Genomic DNA, 16,207 nt, shown 5'->3' with positions numbered 1-16,207 from the left:
ACTCGTTGGTAACCTACTGAAGCCAGAACGGTCGTAAGACTAGTTGAAAGGTCAGGTCGTATAGTGTGCATTGCCAGGTTGTACAACCTGGTCTTATGGTGAGTCGTATAGTGTGCGGCGGGCTTTATGCCTCAGCTCTCCACAATTGTGTTGTGAGTCTAATTTTTTCTCGAATCGGGACCGTACGACAATTTCACAAGTGGTCAAATTTGTGATTGTGAAGTACAGTAATGAGCGGAAAGATGTACACTTGCATATCACAATCTTCTTGTGATCAGAGTCAATATTTTCATGTGTGATTAAATTTGTGAATAGCACCTGACTCATGAAATTTGCAAATATAAATATCTTGCGAAGTATATACAATGTATGTGACCGTGCACGACAAATCCAACAAAAGTCGCACACCCCGATCTTATGTGAGGACTCAAAATAGATGAAATGGGTCAACCTAGTCAATCAAAATTCTTCTTTTTTTTTTGTATTTTCTGAAAGAGTAATTCTTCTGCATTATTTTTTAAGTTTTGGATCATAAAACAAATGGGAAATTTCATTATTCTGCAGATTTTCTAAAACACCTTTTAGTAGAATAATGGAGGTAAATCGTACAGGCCCCTTTTCATTTCTTAAAAACCTTTCAATAAATGCTCTTCACTTTCAACTCTAGTAACTCTTGGAAGGATGTTGCTACTGCATTGAAAGCTGGTATTAGTCATGAATAGAGTGTGCCAATGGAGAGTGCCCAATTTGAGCTTAACTGATAATCGCCTCATTGTGGTTGTTATGGAGTTTTACTTCCTGCCTTTTGTCCCATTCACTGCACAGAGTGCAGTACTGCAGTGTTGTATGAGATTAAGCACTTGAGTAGACCCTAAACTTCTCTTAGCTTTTCTCAGTAAACTCTTAACCAGAGTGTGTACTTTCTTTCTACTTTTTAGGTTGGGAAAGGCCTTTTGTACTGAGGTATACATCATTTTAAAGCTTAGAGTCTGCTCTTTCAAAATTTACCTTCAACTTTTAAAATCCATGTCTGGTGACTTTTTGTTGGTTTTTGTGATGCAGGGTTACTGTTATGGCATATGCAGTAATCTAGCTATAAAGTTACATCACTACATTTTATGGCCCCCATGCCTAGAGAATGATCCTGACATAACAGGACATCAAAGCTCATTATGCAGTGCATTTGACAGTGTATGATAAAGATGTGTTGTAAGACAGTGGTAAACCAGATTTCCTTTACAATTCAGTCAAGTTGCTGCAACTACCAGTTAGTATCTGAGAGGTCCCGCATTCAGCTCTCCCAATTTCAACAAAGATTTTTCTGCCAAACATAGTGTAACAGGTTATGAACATTTTTATGCCTCCGCCACGAAGTGGTGCCGGAGGCATTATGTTTTCGGGTTGTCCGTCCGTCCATACGTACGTCCGTACGTCCGTACGCCCGTCCGTCCGTCCGCATTCGTTTACGCGATAACTTGAGAAATATTGACTGGAATTTTACCAAACTTGGTCCAAGTATAAAGTATGATGGGGCAATTACTTGATTAGATTTTGGGTGAAATCGGCCAAAGGTCAAAGGTCAAGGTCAAATCATGAAATTGTATCCATTTATGCGATAACTCAAGACTGGATTGAGCAAATTTCACCAAACTTTGTCTGAGGATGATGTATGATGGGACAATTACATGTTAGTTTTTTTAGTGAAATCGGACAGAGGTCAAATCCTAAAATTTATCTGTTTACGTGGTAACTCAAAACTGGATGAAGTAGCTTTCACCAAACTTGGTCCAAGGATGATGTATGATGGGGCAATTAGTTGAGGAGATTTTAGTGACATTGGCAAGAAGTCAAAGGTCAAAAGGTCAAGGTCAAATGCTAAAAATGTTGCTATTTCCCCCATATCTATGCAATGCCCGAAGGTATTTTATTGAAATTTAGTGTAGACATGTACTACTGCGTAAAGATTCTCCAGAGAGAGTTTCATGTCATAAGGTCAAAGGTTAGGTGAAAATGTTGCAATTTCACTTTTCTCGCAAATGGTTTAATGTATCTTCATAGAACTTGGTACGTATGCATGTACTGACTGGCAGGGATTATCTAGGGAATTTAGGGGTCATGGGTCAGTATGTAGTCAGGGGTCAAAGGTCAAGGTCAACTCCTCAAAATTTATCTGTTTCCCTCATATACTAGTGTATATTCAATGCTTGTATTATCAGTTTTAAAACTTAATATATACATGTTGTATTACCTAATGGAGATTCTCCGGGAAATTTCCAGAGGTCAAAGGTTAAGGATCAAAGGTCAGGTTTAAATGAAAAAAAAATGTATTTTGTACTGTAAGTACACTCTTTCTTCATACCTTGAAAAGTACTCAATGCATAAACTTATACCAGGGTCGGTCAGAAGTCAAGTAAAAATCCTCAATCCCCCAAATATGTGTACCTGCACTCTTAGACAATTATAGCAAACCCAGTTTGAGGAAAGTGAACATTCAATACATTTTTATAGAATGGGTAGCGAGAATCCTGCGATCTGATTGGTCGAGAGCTATGTGTTCATTTTTACTGGCCGCACGCTGAGTCACAGTGGTAAACATGTTATCGCGCACTTAGCAAGAGTATGCGTACTTGTAACAAAGGTTCGCGCACTAAAGCAAGCGTTCGCGCACTCAGCTTGGCCATGCATCCAGTAAAAACTTATGCATGGCTGGCCATGCATCCAGTAAAAACGATAAGTACGGGTATGCATGCCCTTTACGGAATGCCAAAAGGAAATGCATCCAGTAATTTTGTCATCGGGTAACACGATAGAAAACTGGGTTTTTGACAAGAAAATTACCCATTCTATAAATCAAATGACGCACATGTCTTTTCGTGCGTCAGTCGGAATATAGTGTGCATGCGGTAACTATGGAATTTAGCCTAAACCCACTCGGCTTCGCCTCGTGGGTTAAGCATTCCATAGTTACCTTATGCACACAATTCTGACTGATGCACTCAGACCTGTGCGTCATTTGTATACTGACAAACCTGTCATATCAGTATTTTGCCAGTTATGTGAAACTGTCATCACACATTGTGAAGACATTGTACTATACACCTATTGGGAGAATCATGCATTATGGTGGAGGTATCAGTCGCCATAATGACATTTCTAGCTTAAAATGTGATTTTCAGGGTATTGGTACACTTTAACATAAATGCACAGGAAGGATAGTACACTGTTAGCACAATTCCCGCCATGGTGTCAATCTTATGGTAGTGCTCTGATCCAGCACCTTACAATGCAGAACATCTATATGAAGGTCTTGGTTTCACTTTATTCAGACTTCGGGAATTTGTGATGATGCATGCAAAGGAAACAAGCCGAATAGCTCTAACACACACACACACACACACACACACACACACACACACACACACACACACACACACAAATCCAACTCAATAAATTGTTGATGGTTTTGCAAGCTCTGTTTGATAGCCAACTGTATGTTTTCCATCTGAAGAGGGCTGCATACCTCTACAGAGTTCATAATAACAAGCAATGAGTCATTGAACTGTACATGTCTTTCATGTATTGTTCAATGGTGTGATCTTTCTCCATTGGCTGGTTCAATCAAGTAGCATACTGTACACATGAATGTATGCCATTTATACATGCATAAAATTTGCTATATATGAATGACCGCAGATCTGACACCGTAACAGAATGCCTGATCACATTTATATATTCATATATAATGATATATATATATTCACATACATTGTATATATTCATATATTCATATAATCATATATTCATATATTCATATAGTCCTATATGTAGTATGGACCTGTTGATCATTTGTGATTATTTGTAATTATTTGTAATTATACAGTTACAGACAAGCCTGATTTCACATAGACCATGTACAAATTACAGCCGGGCCAAAGGCGGGGCCTAAGGCCGGACCCAAGGCCACGGGCCTTAGCCCGGAACCAGGGGCCCAGAGCCCAAGTGGGCCCAGGCCCAGGGGCCCAGAGCCCAAGTGGGCCCAGGCCCAGTGGCCCAGGGGCCCACGGGGCCCAAGGCCAGGCCGAGGCCAGGAGCCTAAGTGCTGGCCCAAGGCAGGGGGCCCAGCCAGGGGCCACCAGACTGAGACCACTAAGAGTACCAGTCATGACTTGCTGTGATAATGATGTGACAGGCCTGTGCATACACATATTATGTAAATACACTGTACACTAACTATACACAGTCATGACTTGCTGTGAAAATGATGTGACAGGCCTGTGCATACACATATTATGTAAATACACTGTACAGGGCTGTGCATATTATGTAAATACACTGTACACTAACTTGTATACACAGCCCAGTCGCTGTATAAATCGCGACAGGGCTGCACCTGAGCAGCCCACAACACAGAGCAAACACAAAGCAAATTTTACGATTGCATTTAGTTTTGATACTTGACATCATTTTTTGTCACCTCAAATGCATCAAAGACTATCTTTATTAATGAGACTTCATACCGTACCTGTTTTCCTGGGGTTATTTGTGGGAATTGTCCGATCTGGGTACTATTCGCAAATCTAACAACATGTGAAAATATCAACTCCTGATCATGTAACGTGCATGTGTACATTTCTGTGTTCACTGCTGTATTCCATGAACATGAATTCAACAACTACTGTTATATCCTGTAATATGAGCTGCCAGGACAAACTCACATACGCTCTGATTCTGTATAGTAATCACTTTCAAAGCAATGTATTGATACATACTTCTGCCAGCTAAAAATTCTTAAATGTCGGTTCACCCATGTGAACGGGTACAGAAACTGAAGCCTAGGTGGTGGGTTAAGCAGAATTGCTGCTGTCCTTACAGTCCCACTCATATGTTTTCATGTTAGTCTAATGCTAGTTTGTGGCAATAAGAGAGTGTGCCAAGCAGTTTACCAAGCAGGGATTCAGCTGGATGTCGAAAGTGATTAGCCATTCTGATACTTGAATTTAACAATACCATTTAACAATTCCATACCACCTAAAACCCCAACCCTATCAAATTCTTTAGAATTTCTGCTATCAAAACAATGATAGGATAATCTGCAGAGAAAGTAGATTTTTTCTGTCACAAATCTGCTGTTACCGTGTTATTATCTCTGCCCAGGGGGAAGGTTATGTGTTCGTTACCGTTGGTTTGTTTGTTTGTTAGTTTGTCTGTGTGCAAAATAACTCAAAAAGTAGGTAACGAATTTGGATGAAACTTGCAGGAAAGGTTTAGATTGATACAAGTAACAGACGATCAAATTTTGGTAGTGATCTGAGAATTTTGGAGGAATTTATGAAGGATTTTTGATATTTTGGCAGGTAGGGTCAATGAACTTGGGAGTTCAAGCTGCGCGTATTTGAGGTTTGCATGCGCGCACTAGTGCGTGCTCTAGTTTCTGCTAGGGCGAGGCGCGCCGTGCAGCTGAGGGTTTATGACGTAACAAAGGCTTCTATATTGGGAAATTGGGCGACTTTCAGCACACAATGCTATAAGTATGTATGGGTGGAAATCACTTCTATGGAAGAACGAGATCAGTGGTGGAAATGAGCTGCATGCTTGGCGGAGGTCTGCGCTCTCAGAGTGCTTCTGTAGTTTTGAATGTCTTCCTCTGTGAAAAATGTGAAATCAATGAAAAAAAAAATATGGTACCTGGTAAATATTAATAGCTGTGCACATTATTCACACATGTACTATACAATGTATGACAGTAGCATATATTCACTCACAAAAAAACACTGATACATGTAAAGGAGTTAAAGAATCAGCAGACATAGTTTTACAAGATGCATTGCAGAGTTCAATTAGTATTAGTATTAGTATTATTATTATTATTAGTAGTAGTAGTAGTAGTAGTAGTAATAGTAGTAGAAGTAGCAATGATAATAATAATGATAATAGTGGCTACTTGTATAGCGCACAGGTCCGCTTTTTAGTGCTCATGGCGCTTCATAAATGAAAAGATAGATATAGCACATGTTCAAGCATGACAACAGAGAAGAAAATGGCTAACAACAACAAACACATACCAGATAAAGAATACAATTGTTCCGAACATTATAGACTGCAATTATAGTCCTCAGTGTGAGAGGAATAGGTAACGTTTTGAAGTTTGGATTTGAATGTTTCTGTAGATGACAATTATAGCTGTACACACAGAGAAAATGTTCCAGTTAAAGAGGAACGTAGTCATACAAAGTGCATGTATTTCACATTTTTCAGTATTTTCAATCTTTCATATCCATATGCAATGGGCATAATGGACTCATTTGCATATCATTTGCATAGTATGCTATCATGGGGTGTGAAAGTATGCTGAGTGTTGACATATAGGTCATCCACTCATTGTATCCCCCGAACAGAGTTCGGAGGATACTATGGATTTGGCCTCGTTGCGCCGCGTCCGCCGCAGAGATTTTCTTGTGAGCACTCTACTGGCTGCAGTTCTTCTTAGATCATCTTCAAATTTGGCATGAAGGTGTGTTATGGTAAAACGAAGACGCCTATTGTTTTTGGTGATGGTGCCCTCGCTTGTTCCGTCTTTATACATGAAAAAGTAAATTTAACAGGGTCTGTTTGTGTATGCGACGCTGGCCTTGCTTCGTGACCAATTTTTTTTATGCCTCTGCCAACGAAGTGGCCGGAGGCATTATGTTTTCGGGTCGTCCGTCCGTCCGTCCGTACGTCCGTCCCATTTTGTTTTTGTTGATATCTCAAGAACCGTGTGGTGGTTTTACATCAAACTTGGTATGAGGGTATATCCTGGGGGGATAATACTTTGTTTGATTTTAGGGTCACGGGGTCGAAGGTCAAAGGTCACAGGTTATTTTGTGAAAAAAAGGTTGGAAATTCATGTTTTTCTCTATATCTCGCAAATGGTTCAAGGTATCTTCATGGAACTTAGTATATATGCTTGTTCCAATGGGCAGTGATTATCTAGGGAAGTTGGGGGTCATGGTTCAAAGGTCAGGGGTCAAAGGTCAAGGTCAACTCCTCAAAATATCACTACTTTCCTTATGGTTATGCAATGCCTGAAGGTTTTTTTTTTTAAACTTGATGTATGCATGTATTACCTGATATATATTCTGTGGGAAGTTTCTGGCCAAAAGGTCAAAGGTCAAAAGGTCAAAGGTCAAGTGAAAGCGTTGAATTGCACTTTTTCCTTCATATCTCAAAAGTAACTCAAGGTATCATCATGAAACTTACATATTTATGCATGTTCAACCTAACAGTGATTCTCTTTGGAACTGTGAGGTCAAAGGTCTAAGGCCAGGTTTAGATAATGCTATTTTCCCATTTGATACTGAAATTATACTTTTTCTCAATACCTTGAAAATTACTCAATGCATAAACTTATAAAAGGGTCAAAAGTCAAGTAAAAATCATCAGTTCCCCAAATACCTGCACTCTGACATTTTTAATCATTCATCCAATTGAACCTAGTTCTAGGAAAGTGAACATTCGGCACATTTGTGGCAAACCTGTCATTTTAATATTTTGCCAATTGTGTGAAACTGTCATCACACATTGTCAAGACATTGTACTATAGACCTATTATTAGAACCATGCATTATGGCGGAGGCATATCAGTCGCCGTAGCGATATATCTAGTTTTAAATACATCCTAGATGGATTCAGTTGATTTGAAAATTTGACATTATTTTCATTATCTAAATCTATGGATATATTTGATTTTCTATCTTTGATTCAAAATGTTGATTCTTGTAAGAATATATACAGTCCTATTTTGTACTCAGTCAATTTTTTTTTTCACATTTCATGCATTTTTTCCCCATTATCAGGTCTTCTGGTCGGCTTCTGCCATACCTATGATCTCAAGATCAAATTCTCAAGGATCTATTTCATCACATCTGTGATAGGTAAAAAATTATAATCTTTCACTCACTTTTACGGCAGTCATTGCTTTCAATTTGTTGGTTTTGCTCGATTTTTCCTTTTTTTAACATTTTTGTATGTCCCGGCACATGTAGTTTTTATTTTCTTTCTTTTTCTGTTTAAAGATTGAGAATACAGTGGAAATGATAACATTATGTAAGGATATACAATAGTACAATTTCTCAAAATGCTTGTGCAGGAATGCTATGTGTTTATTTAGGTGCATCTTTCTTCGCATTACTCAGAGATGCACTGTCTTCATAGTGTCCAGAACAATAGAAATACAATTATAGAGCTGCCTGCGTTGTGTGTTCTCAGGTGATACAGTCTTTGTTGTAGAATTTACACCAATTTCACTACATTGACAAATGCTACCATATGTTGAACTGTAGGAAGTAGTGGTACAGGCAGTAGCATGGAAGCATATGCAATGTTATGACTCTGATTGCATAAAATAAGGCATTGCTTTATATTTGAATAAATTATGATTTTATATTTGTGAGCAGTGGCCTTCACAGCTGCTTAGGCAGATACGTATCTTCACAGGGAAACCCAAAGAATAAAGTCTCAGCTACGACAGTTATTTCACATCATTATGAAACCCTCTTCCATTCAAACACTCATAGGCTTCCCCCCCTTTTTTTTTTTTCATCGCAGCATATGGCGTTGGTCTTGTCATGACCTTCATCGCCCTGACCCTCATGCAGACCGGTCAGCCAGCCCTCCTATACCTGGTCCCGTGCACCGTACTGACCGCTCTGGCCGTGGGAACGTGCAGGAAAGAAGTCAGCGAACTCTGGAATGGTGGACCGGTGAATAACCATCACATATTGTGAACGCCAATAGGGGGGAAGGCGGTAGAGTGTAGGAAAGGAGGAGCTCAAGAAAAGAGGTCAGAACGACAAGATTTATAGCGCCCTCTGTGTCAACCGTGTGTCTCGGTGGTGTCCTTATTTGCAGTGACTTTCTTGCTTTCACTTTGTAAAGACTTATCCCTCGCGTACTATTCTGTGAACTTTGCTGTGCAAATCATATTTTACGTCTGCCAGCTGCAAATAATACAGCAAGCGATGTGAGATTAGCCTAAAGGTGGAGCAAATGAGGCTTCTCATTTTTCACGTGTGATATTACCTCATATTTCTCTCAATTCAATGGCATCAAAAGACTTGTTCTGCAACTAGAGTGTTTTGATTGCAATATGGTGTCACAAAAGCATTTCTATTTGTGTGTCAATCTGGCTTTTGATTAGAGACCTACCAGTGGATATGTAAAAGCCAAAGTAGAATGTGGTATCGCAAGGTGTGTGATGTAACTTCTCATTCTGAACTGCTTTGCCGAAAGAGCGCTTCTTAAGTCTGTGTTGTCACAATGTCATGTGCCACCATGACAAACTCTCCTAAACACCATTTGTAGTTCTATGACTGCTATACCTTTGTATTCTTTCAAAGGAGGTCTATGTGCTTTGATTTATTATCACAAAATTCAGCACAGTCAACAACTAGTAGAAGTCATGAATTCAAAGTTTATGGGTGAAAATAGAAGTAAACCTACTTAGAACTGCACAAATGCTTAAGTTCAAGTCATTTCCAAAACAGCTTTTGAAGTCCATCTCAGCTTCTCAGTATTTCTTTTTTATCCCATAAACATGAATATGCACTGTGCCACCATATTTGACTTCCTATATTTCCTTTTTTCTTTGGATGGGGGGGGGGGGGAGGGGCAGAGGAAATCCTTATTTGCAAGTCACATTTACATCCCAGAAGTTAAAGGAATCATGCATCGATTTATCATCGCAGCAGTAGTGATCCAGTAACCTCTATTACAATGCAGTGTTCTTTTTTTTTTTTTTGGTGAATTTATGGGCATTTACAAATTGTCGGATGAGAATGAGGAGAGCGTTAAGTTGCCACTTAACCCATAGGCCCAAATTCACGAAGGTGGTACAATCTTTGTCCATGGTTTAGACCATGGACAAAGACCGTAGTTTTGTATGGGGCGCCAAGTGTCGCATGGCCTATTTCGTTACGAAATCCCTAAACCATGGACAAAGACCGTAGTTTTGTATGGGGCGCCAAGTGTCGCATGGCCTATTTCATTTTGAAATGACTGATTTCGTAATGAAATGGGTCATGCGACACTTGGCGCCCCATGCAAAACTATGGTCTTTATCCATGGTTTAAACCATGGACAAAGGTTGTACCGCCTTTGTGAATTTGAGCCATAGTGTTCGAAACAACTTAACGCCCTTCTCATTCTCAGCCGACGAAATATAGCATGCTTGAATCCAAGTTACAGTCAAGCTTGTTGCATGCCAATTAGCCAGTATGCTTTTCAATTCACTTGAATGTGTGTACTGTATGTGCAAAAACCTTTTAACATCACATCCTGTCATACAACATTGTGTCAGCTCATAAGGGCTGGTGTGTAGCGTGTCTAGATGTCTTGTGTTTATTCACTTGAGTTATCATGGCAGGGTGTATGGAGCCGGGATTTGTACAAACACTAGGAAGTGTACTAACGTCTTGATTGGAAATGTGCAAATCTAAAAAATTGCATCAACAGGAAATGTACAAATCTAAAAAATTGCATAAACGGCAAATGTACAAGCGTCTGGCTGGGAAATGTACAAATGTTAAGTTTTTCCGGGAAATGTACAAATCAAGCACTTCACTGTTATTACGTACTGATGTACGTGTAGATGAACTCGATGTCTCACAAAACTGCTCATGAACCTTTACCATTTTCATTTTCTTGTAAACTCCACTACAGATTTTCACCAAACTTGACAGATAGCTTCTTTATGGTGATATGATCTTAATTTTTTTTTTAATGATTCAGCGTGCACTCTGACTTCTAGGCCATCAGCTTGCATGCCGTCGTCTAGACATCCTACACTCCTTCGTCGACTGAGTCATTATTGTCTTCTCCCTAGTCCAAGTCATCATTATTCACTCCCTCGTCAACAGAGCCATCATCGTTCACTCCTTCTTTCAGGTCATCATCCTTCAATCCTTTGTCCAGGCCATCATTGTGCATTCCGTCATCTAGGCCATTAACGTGCACACTGTCGTCTAAGTCATTATTATTTCCGTAAGAAATGCTGACCATTCTCTTCAATTCTTAAGGTATGCGGTGGCTCCCAGGTATCAAACCACTTCTCTTCTAAGAGTGATAGGGGATCTAAAGATTCCCATTGTTGCCAACTGATCAGATATGGCACTAAATTGGCAATTGCCATCTCCTGTTGGATTCAAATGTACAGAGAGTCCAGAGTCTTCACTTATCTGTTCAGTTCGCAATGTCTGAGTTACAGTTAGCCCTATATAATAAGATCTTAACCCGTTGGCTGCTTGGAAAGGTGACCCGTTCTTGTCTGTGTTGATTGGACAGAGTATCGGCAGGTATGTCCACCAACAGAAACCATTATTCAGTCTTCGTATTCATACACTGATGTATAATAGCAACCTTATATTTGTGTTTCTGTAATTTCCTTTCAGTAATCCTGCCTGGCAAGATCGTCATTCTGTTCGTCACTCTCAATTTCCTACTTTGCTAATCAAACAAGAACCTTGTCCCTAACATGACTCCTTCGCTGGAGTAATCTCAATCTTTAATATTCGTGTTTTGTCGAGACAGAATCCTGCTTTCTGATGAGGTTCACTTTCCTGCGCCATTCTTGCATATCATTTGTTCCACTCGGTTTTTTTCTGCTTGAGATATCGGGATGTCGGTCAAAGAAAGCAATGAATGGGGTGTTCCAACCCAAGACTTTTTTAGGTTTAAATACCCTTGCATAGTCGGGAAGTTCACGTGCCCAATTTACACCCTGTCTTTTAGATATGAGGTCGGATAGCATCATTGAAGACGTCAATTGCTGTTAGTACATATCTGTAACACCTTTTCTTGTACATAGCTGTTGTTCTCATTTTGAGAAGGTCAACCAGGTTCTTTTCCATCATGCGTTTTGCCATTATGCGTATATATGGTGCTTTGTTTGTAAATCTCACATTCATGCGGCGATGAGTTGAACACTGAGATAGTATCTTTCGTACAACTTCTGAAATATGAAAAACTTGCTCTTTAGTGTAAGATAATAATAATAATGATAATAGTAATGATGATAGTAATAATAATAATAATAATAATAATACAACACAACATACATTTATAATGCGCAACGTATCCACTCAATGGTGCTCAAGGCGCTCACAATAATGTTTATAACCAAATACACAATCCAACGGTTTATTACATATGTAAGTTCCCACAGCTGCAAACATGTTCCTCCTCAAAGAAAAGTAGACCAAATGTGCAATTTTAGTTTTCTCTTGAAGTCATTGACAGTGTCACAATCCTTCACGGAGTCCGGGAGTCTGTTCCATAAGCGGGGAGCTGCTGACATAAATTCTCTATCTCCCCATGATCTTTTAGTTTTGGGGGTGAGAAGACAAGAGGCTTTAGTGGAGCACAGTCCAGATTGAGATGGTTTATGGAGGTTGAGTAGAGATGAGATGTATTGTGGTGAAGAGAACTTCAGAGCCCGGTATGTGATGAGGAGGACCTTGTAGGTTAGCCGTTGTTCGACAGGAAGCCAATGGAGTTGTTGTAGGACTGATGTGATGTGAGTGAATCTCCTCAAATATATCACCAGACGGGCAGCAGCATTTTAAACACGTTGGAGCTTTTGTACTTGGCACTTAGGGAGGTCATACAGTAGAGCGTTGCAGCAATCTATGCGGGATGTGATGAATGCATGCACCAGCTGCTTGGCAGTCTTTAATAGGAGTCAGATACTTGCGTATAGCGCGAGGATTGTGGAGGCTGTGAAATGCAAGTCTCACAATGTTTGACACTTTCAAGTCCATTGTCATATTGGAGTCAAATATTCCTCCAAGATCACAAACCTTGTTTACAGGGAAGATTGATACTGTCCCAATATGAAGACTGGGAGTTTTGAACTTCGCAAGCTGCTGTTTTGATGCAAACATTATGAACTCAGTTTTTCCATCATCATAATACTGTTGTGTTTGTAGATTGTGTTATTTGCCATAATGGGCCACTGGTTTGAATGATGACACCGAACACAACAGGAGTATAGTTTGTATCATTACTTTATTGTAAGATGCATGCCGGTCTCCGATCTCGAGATGGCCGCCAAAATCCAACTCACTTCGATGGCTGTCAAGCTCCGAGTCCCTGATTTGGAGCATGTCCAGCCATTTTACCCCCATGCAAGTAAAAATATCATTTAGGTATCACCCCATTAACATACCCCCAGCCAGTGGTTTCACCTCGTTATAGGATCTCCTGAGATATGCAATTTGTACTAAGTCACCTTGCTACAGATTGATGGTTCACATTTGACGCTTTATTATGGCTGGACCCTGTAAAACCCCAGACAGTTTGTTTATTCCATCTATGGGGTCATCTTAATGTGTACCCCCAGATTGCATCCCAATTCAAAAGTGGTTGTCCAGAATACAACTTTTGCCTAACTATGGGATATGAACTTTCATGAACCCAACACTACTATGATGTACTTATGATGTACTTAAATGTACTTACTAACTAGCTGCCTCGGCGCGCGCTGCGCGCGCGCCTCGGCAGCTAGGCTCAGCGCTACGCGCCTCGGCGTCCCTTGTCAAGTATAGCGAGGTGCCCGCACCTCGTCAGGGGCCCGAATACCGTCACCCCGCTTAAAATTGTTTTAATCACACTAAACAAAAATTTATGACCGGGAATGTGTTCAGTACGCTGGAAACTTGGCAGGGCCACCATAACCAAGCAAATTGTGGTGAAAACTGAACAGTTTTTCGCGAAAATCTGAAACATCCAGCGTGGGGTGCATTATTTATGACCAAAAGAGGGCGTCCTACAACCTCAGACCACAGAACTCTTACACACAGAACTCTTACACAGTAAGAGTTCTGTGCCTCAGACTTAGCCAAGGAGCTGTAGAATAACTTTAGCCAATCACAGAGATCCTTCATGGACTCAGAAAAATTATTACAAGCAAAGAAATGTATTTTAGAATGTCTCTTATTGGCCAAAACACCTACCAGGGGTTCGAGCCTGCTGAGAAAGTAATCAATATTCATGTTTACAGCGCGCATGTATCTTTGTTGCCCAAGCAACTGCAGTGATTTCTTACGCGCGGTATCGTGATATCGATCGATCTCCTCAGAGAGGAGTGCGTGGATATCTGATTACCTAGCTGTGTGTGTCGAATTCCATCTACGTTAGTGAGTGTTGCGTAACTTCTCTAGGTTTCCAGTCCATTCCCTCTTTTTTTCTCTTTTACTTTCGTATCATTCTATATCTTTTATTCTCAGAGTACAATCGTACTTCTGAGAGTGTTTTGTTCATTATTTTAAGTGATTATCTCGTTTGCAACAATTTAGAGGTGAGTTTTTGTTCGAGTGTTTGTTGAGTTTTTTGATTGAACACGATGTAGTAGATTATCTACGTGTGTGCGAGAACATCGTTCTTTGTATGGTACCCACTCGTTTGTTTTCGAGTTAGCATTTTTACCCTAAAGTGTTTTCATCGTTCGTCTTCCAGGCATCGGGTTTTCACCCTAGTTTTCCTCATCGTAGTTTTTTACCTCGATTTTTTTTTTCCGGTGCAAGATGTTCTGTGTATTTTTTTCTACGGTAAAATACCACTGTCGATAGTCTTCGTGTATTCATTACTTGTTTTCCACCTCCGTTTCATTTTTGTGTATAACTAATGTCTAGCTAGGTCTCGTTTGCTGATGTGTTTTGTGAGAGTGAAGAGTATGATGATGATGGGAGTGATATTCAGGGATTTGCTGTGGTTGAGATGATAGTGATGATGATGATAATGTCCATGATTCTGGTGATGTTGATGTACGAACCCTTATGATGCAATTTATTTCGTGTGACCATGAGCATGACGTTGATGGCGAGTACGACATGACACGAGTAGCCTAGGCCGATGACGAGAGAGACACTGAAACGGTGCTGATGCTCGCTCGTGCACAGACAGGAATGGTCTAGAGACCTGCATTTTATCTTTTTTTTTTTTTCATTTTGCTTGTTCACTCGGATTTAGTGCTACCAAAATTTGTGTCTCTAAAGAAACTCAACCAAAAGCTTGACAATAAGCTTGCATTAGGTCTATTCTGTAGTGAATATTAGATCTAAATGACGATGCTAATTTATTTAGTTTTCATTTAGAACTTGATGAAATCCCGTTTTCTTTGCTAATTTTTCGACTAATAAATTATTTAGAATTGTACTTATAATCTGATGTACTGCGTTCACCATTGTGTTAAATCAATAAAAAAAAAAGAGCCTGCTGAGCAGGTATTTCATTCTGTCCTCTTCATTTCCTCCCTATCCTTTTTGTTTCCTTGCTGTCACTTTCTTCTTTGACCCTGGATGGAAAAAAAAATCCCATCTTGCCATGTAAAGACAGAACACATACCATCATGAAATATTATGACATTAAACTAATAAAAGAAATATGTAAGTGATAAAAATTCTTATTTGTGAAAATAAATGATAAATCAAAGGTGATTTCTTGTGAAGCAGTTCTTTCAAACGTCCAACAGCTTCGATAATGAAGCAAGTGAAATCTGAAAACTATCGTGGCAACAAGTGATATCGATAGGGAATTCTGACTAAAACTGTCACACCATTTGATGTTTGAATTTGTCTTTTTTTTTATTGGCTAGGGTTATAAAACTATAAACACCACCGATAAATTCACAATCGCTCTCAATTACAATCTAACAGGAGCAGTTAAGGGTAGGTACGTTTTCACATCAGCCCGATGTTTCGAAATAGCGCGCTATTTTCTGACTTGGGGAATAAAAAAAAAAATATCTCGAGCTTGGATTTTTATCGGGCTGATGTGAAAACGCCTTCTGTAAACAGTTGATTACTTATGCATCGTATCCATGGGCAACTGCGGGGAACTGCAAGAAAGCGCATGGATTTTAGACTTGAGTTAAGAATTTTTGTTTATTATTACTTTTTTATTCAAAAGTCTTTTTCTCTCGGACTGAAAAAAACCCCAAATATTTCATATTACGCTTCTAAAATATATAACGAATATAATTATCAAGTATTTTAATCGTGATTTTATGAAGAATTAGAATTATTATGAAAATGTAAATACTAGACGGGCTGAACAATGAAGTCTAATTTCGCCCCAAGAATTTGCAGCACACCGCGTAGCTGGTGCATTCCTAGCGTTCTTGTCGCGCTCGATGCATGCAGCAGTCACATTGCACATGTTACAGTACACGTTG

The 16,207-nt window shown here is 39.6% G+C and overlaps 1 protein-coding gene across 1 annotated transcript in view; it reads left to right on the top strand.

Moving 5' to 3' along the window:
- Positions 1 to 16,207, top strand: part of LOC140238281 (signal peptide peptidase-like 2B) — a 31,194-nt gene that overhangs the window by 11,730 nt on the left and 3,257 nt on the right. The window contains exons 12-13 of the mRNA XM_072318217.1: positions 7,836 to 7,913; positions 8,587 to 8,821. Of these exons, the coding sequence (XP_072174318.1) occupies positions 7,836 to 7,913; positions 8,587 to 8,765 (257 nt within the window). The 3' untranslated portion in view covers positions 8,766 to 8,821. The remainder of the gene's footprint in view (positions 1 to 7,835; positions 7,914 to 8,586; positions 8,822 to 16,207) is intronic.

Source organism: Diadema setosum, chromosome 14 (genome assembly GCF_964275005.1).
Source record: "Diadema setosum chromosome 14, eeDiaSeto1, whole genome shotgun sequence".
In the NCBI taxonomy this organism is placed as follows: Eukaryota; Metazoa; Echinodermata; class Echinoidea; order Diadematoida; family Diadematidae; genus Diadema; species Diadema setosum.
The sequence above is the reverse complement of the archived record's forward strand: the minus strand, read 5'-3'. Positions and strand labels throughout refer to the sequence as shown.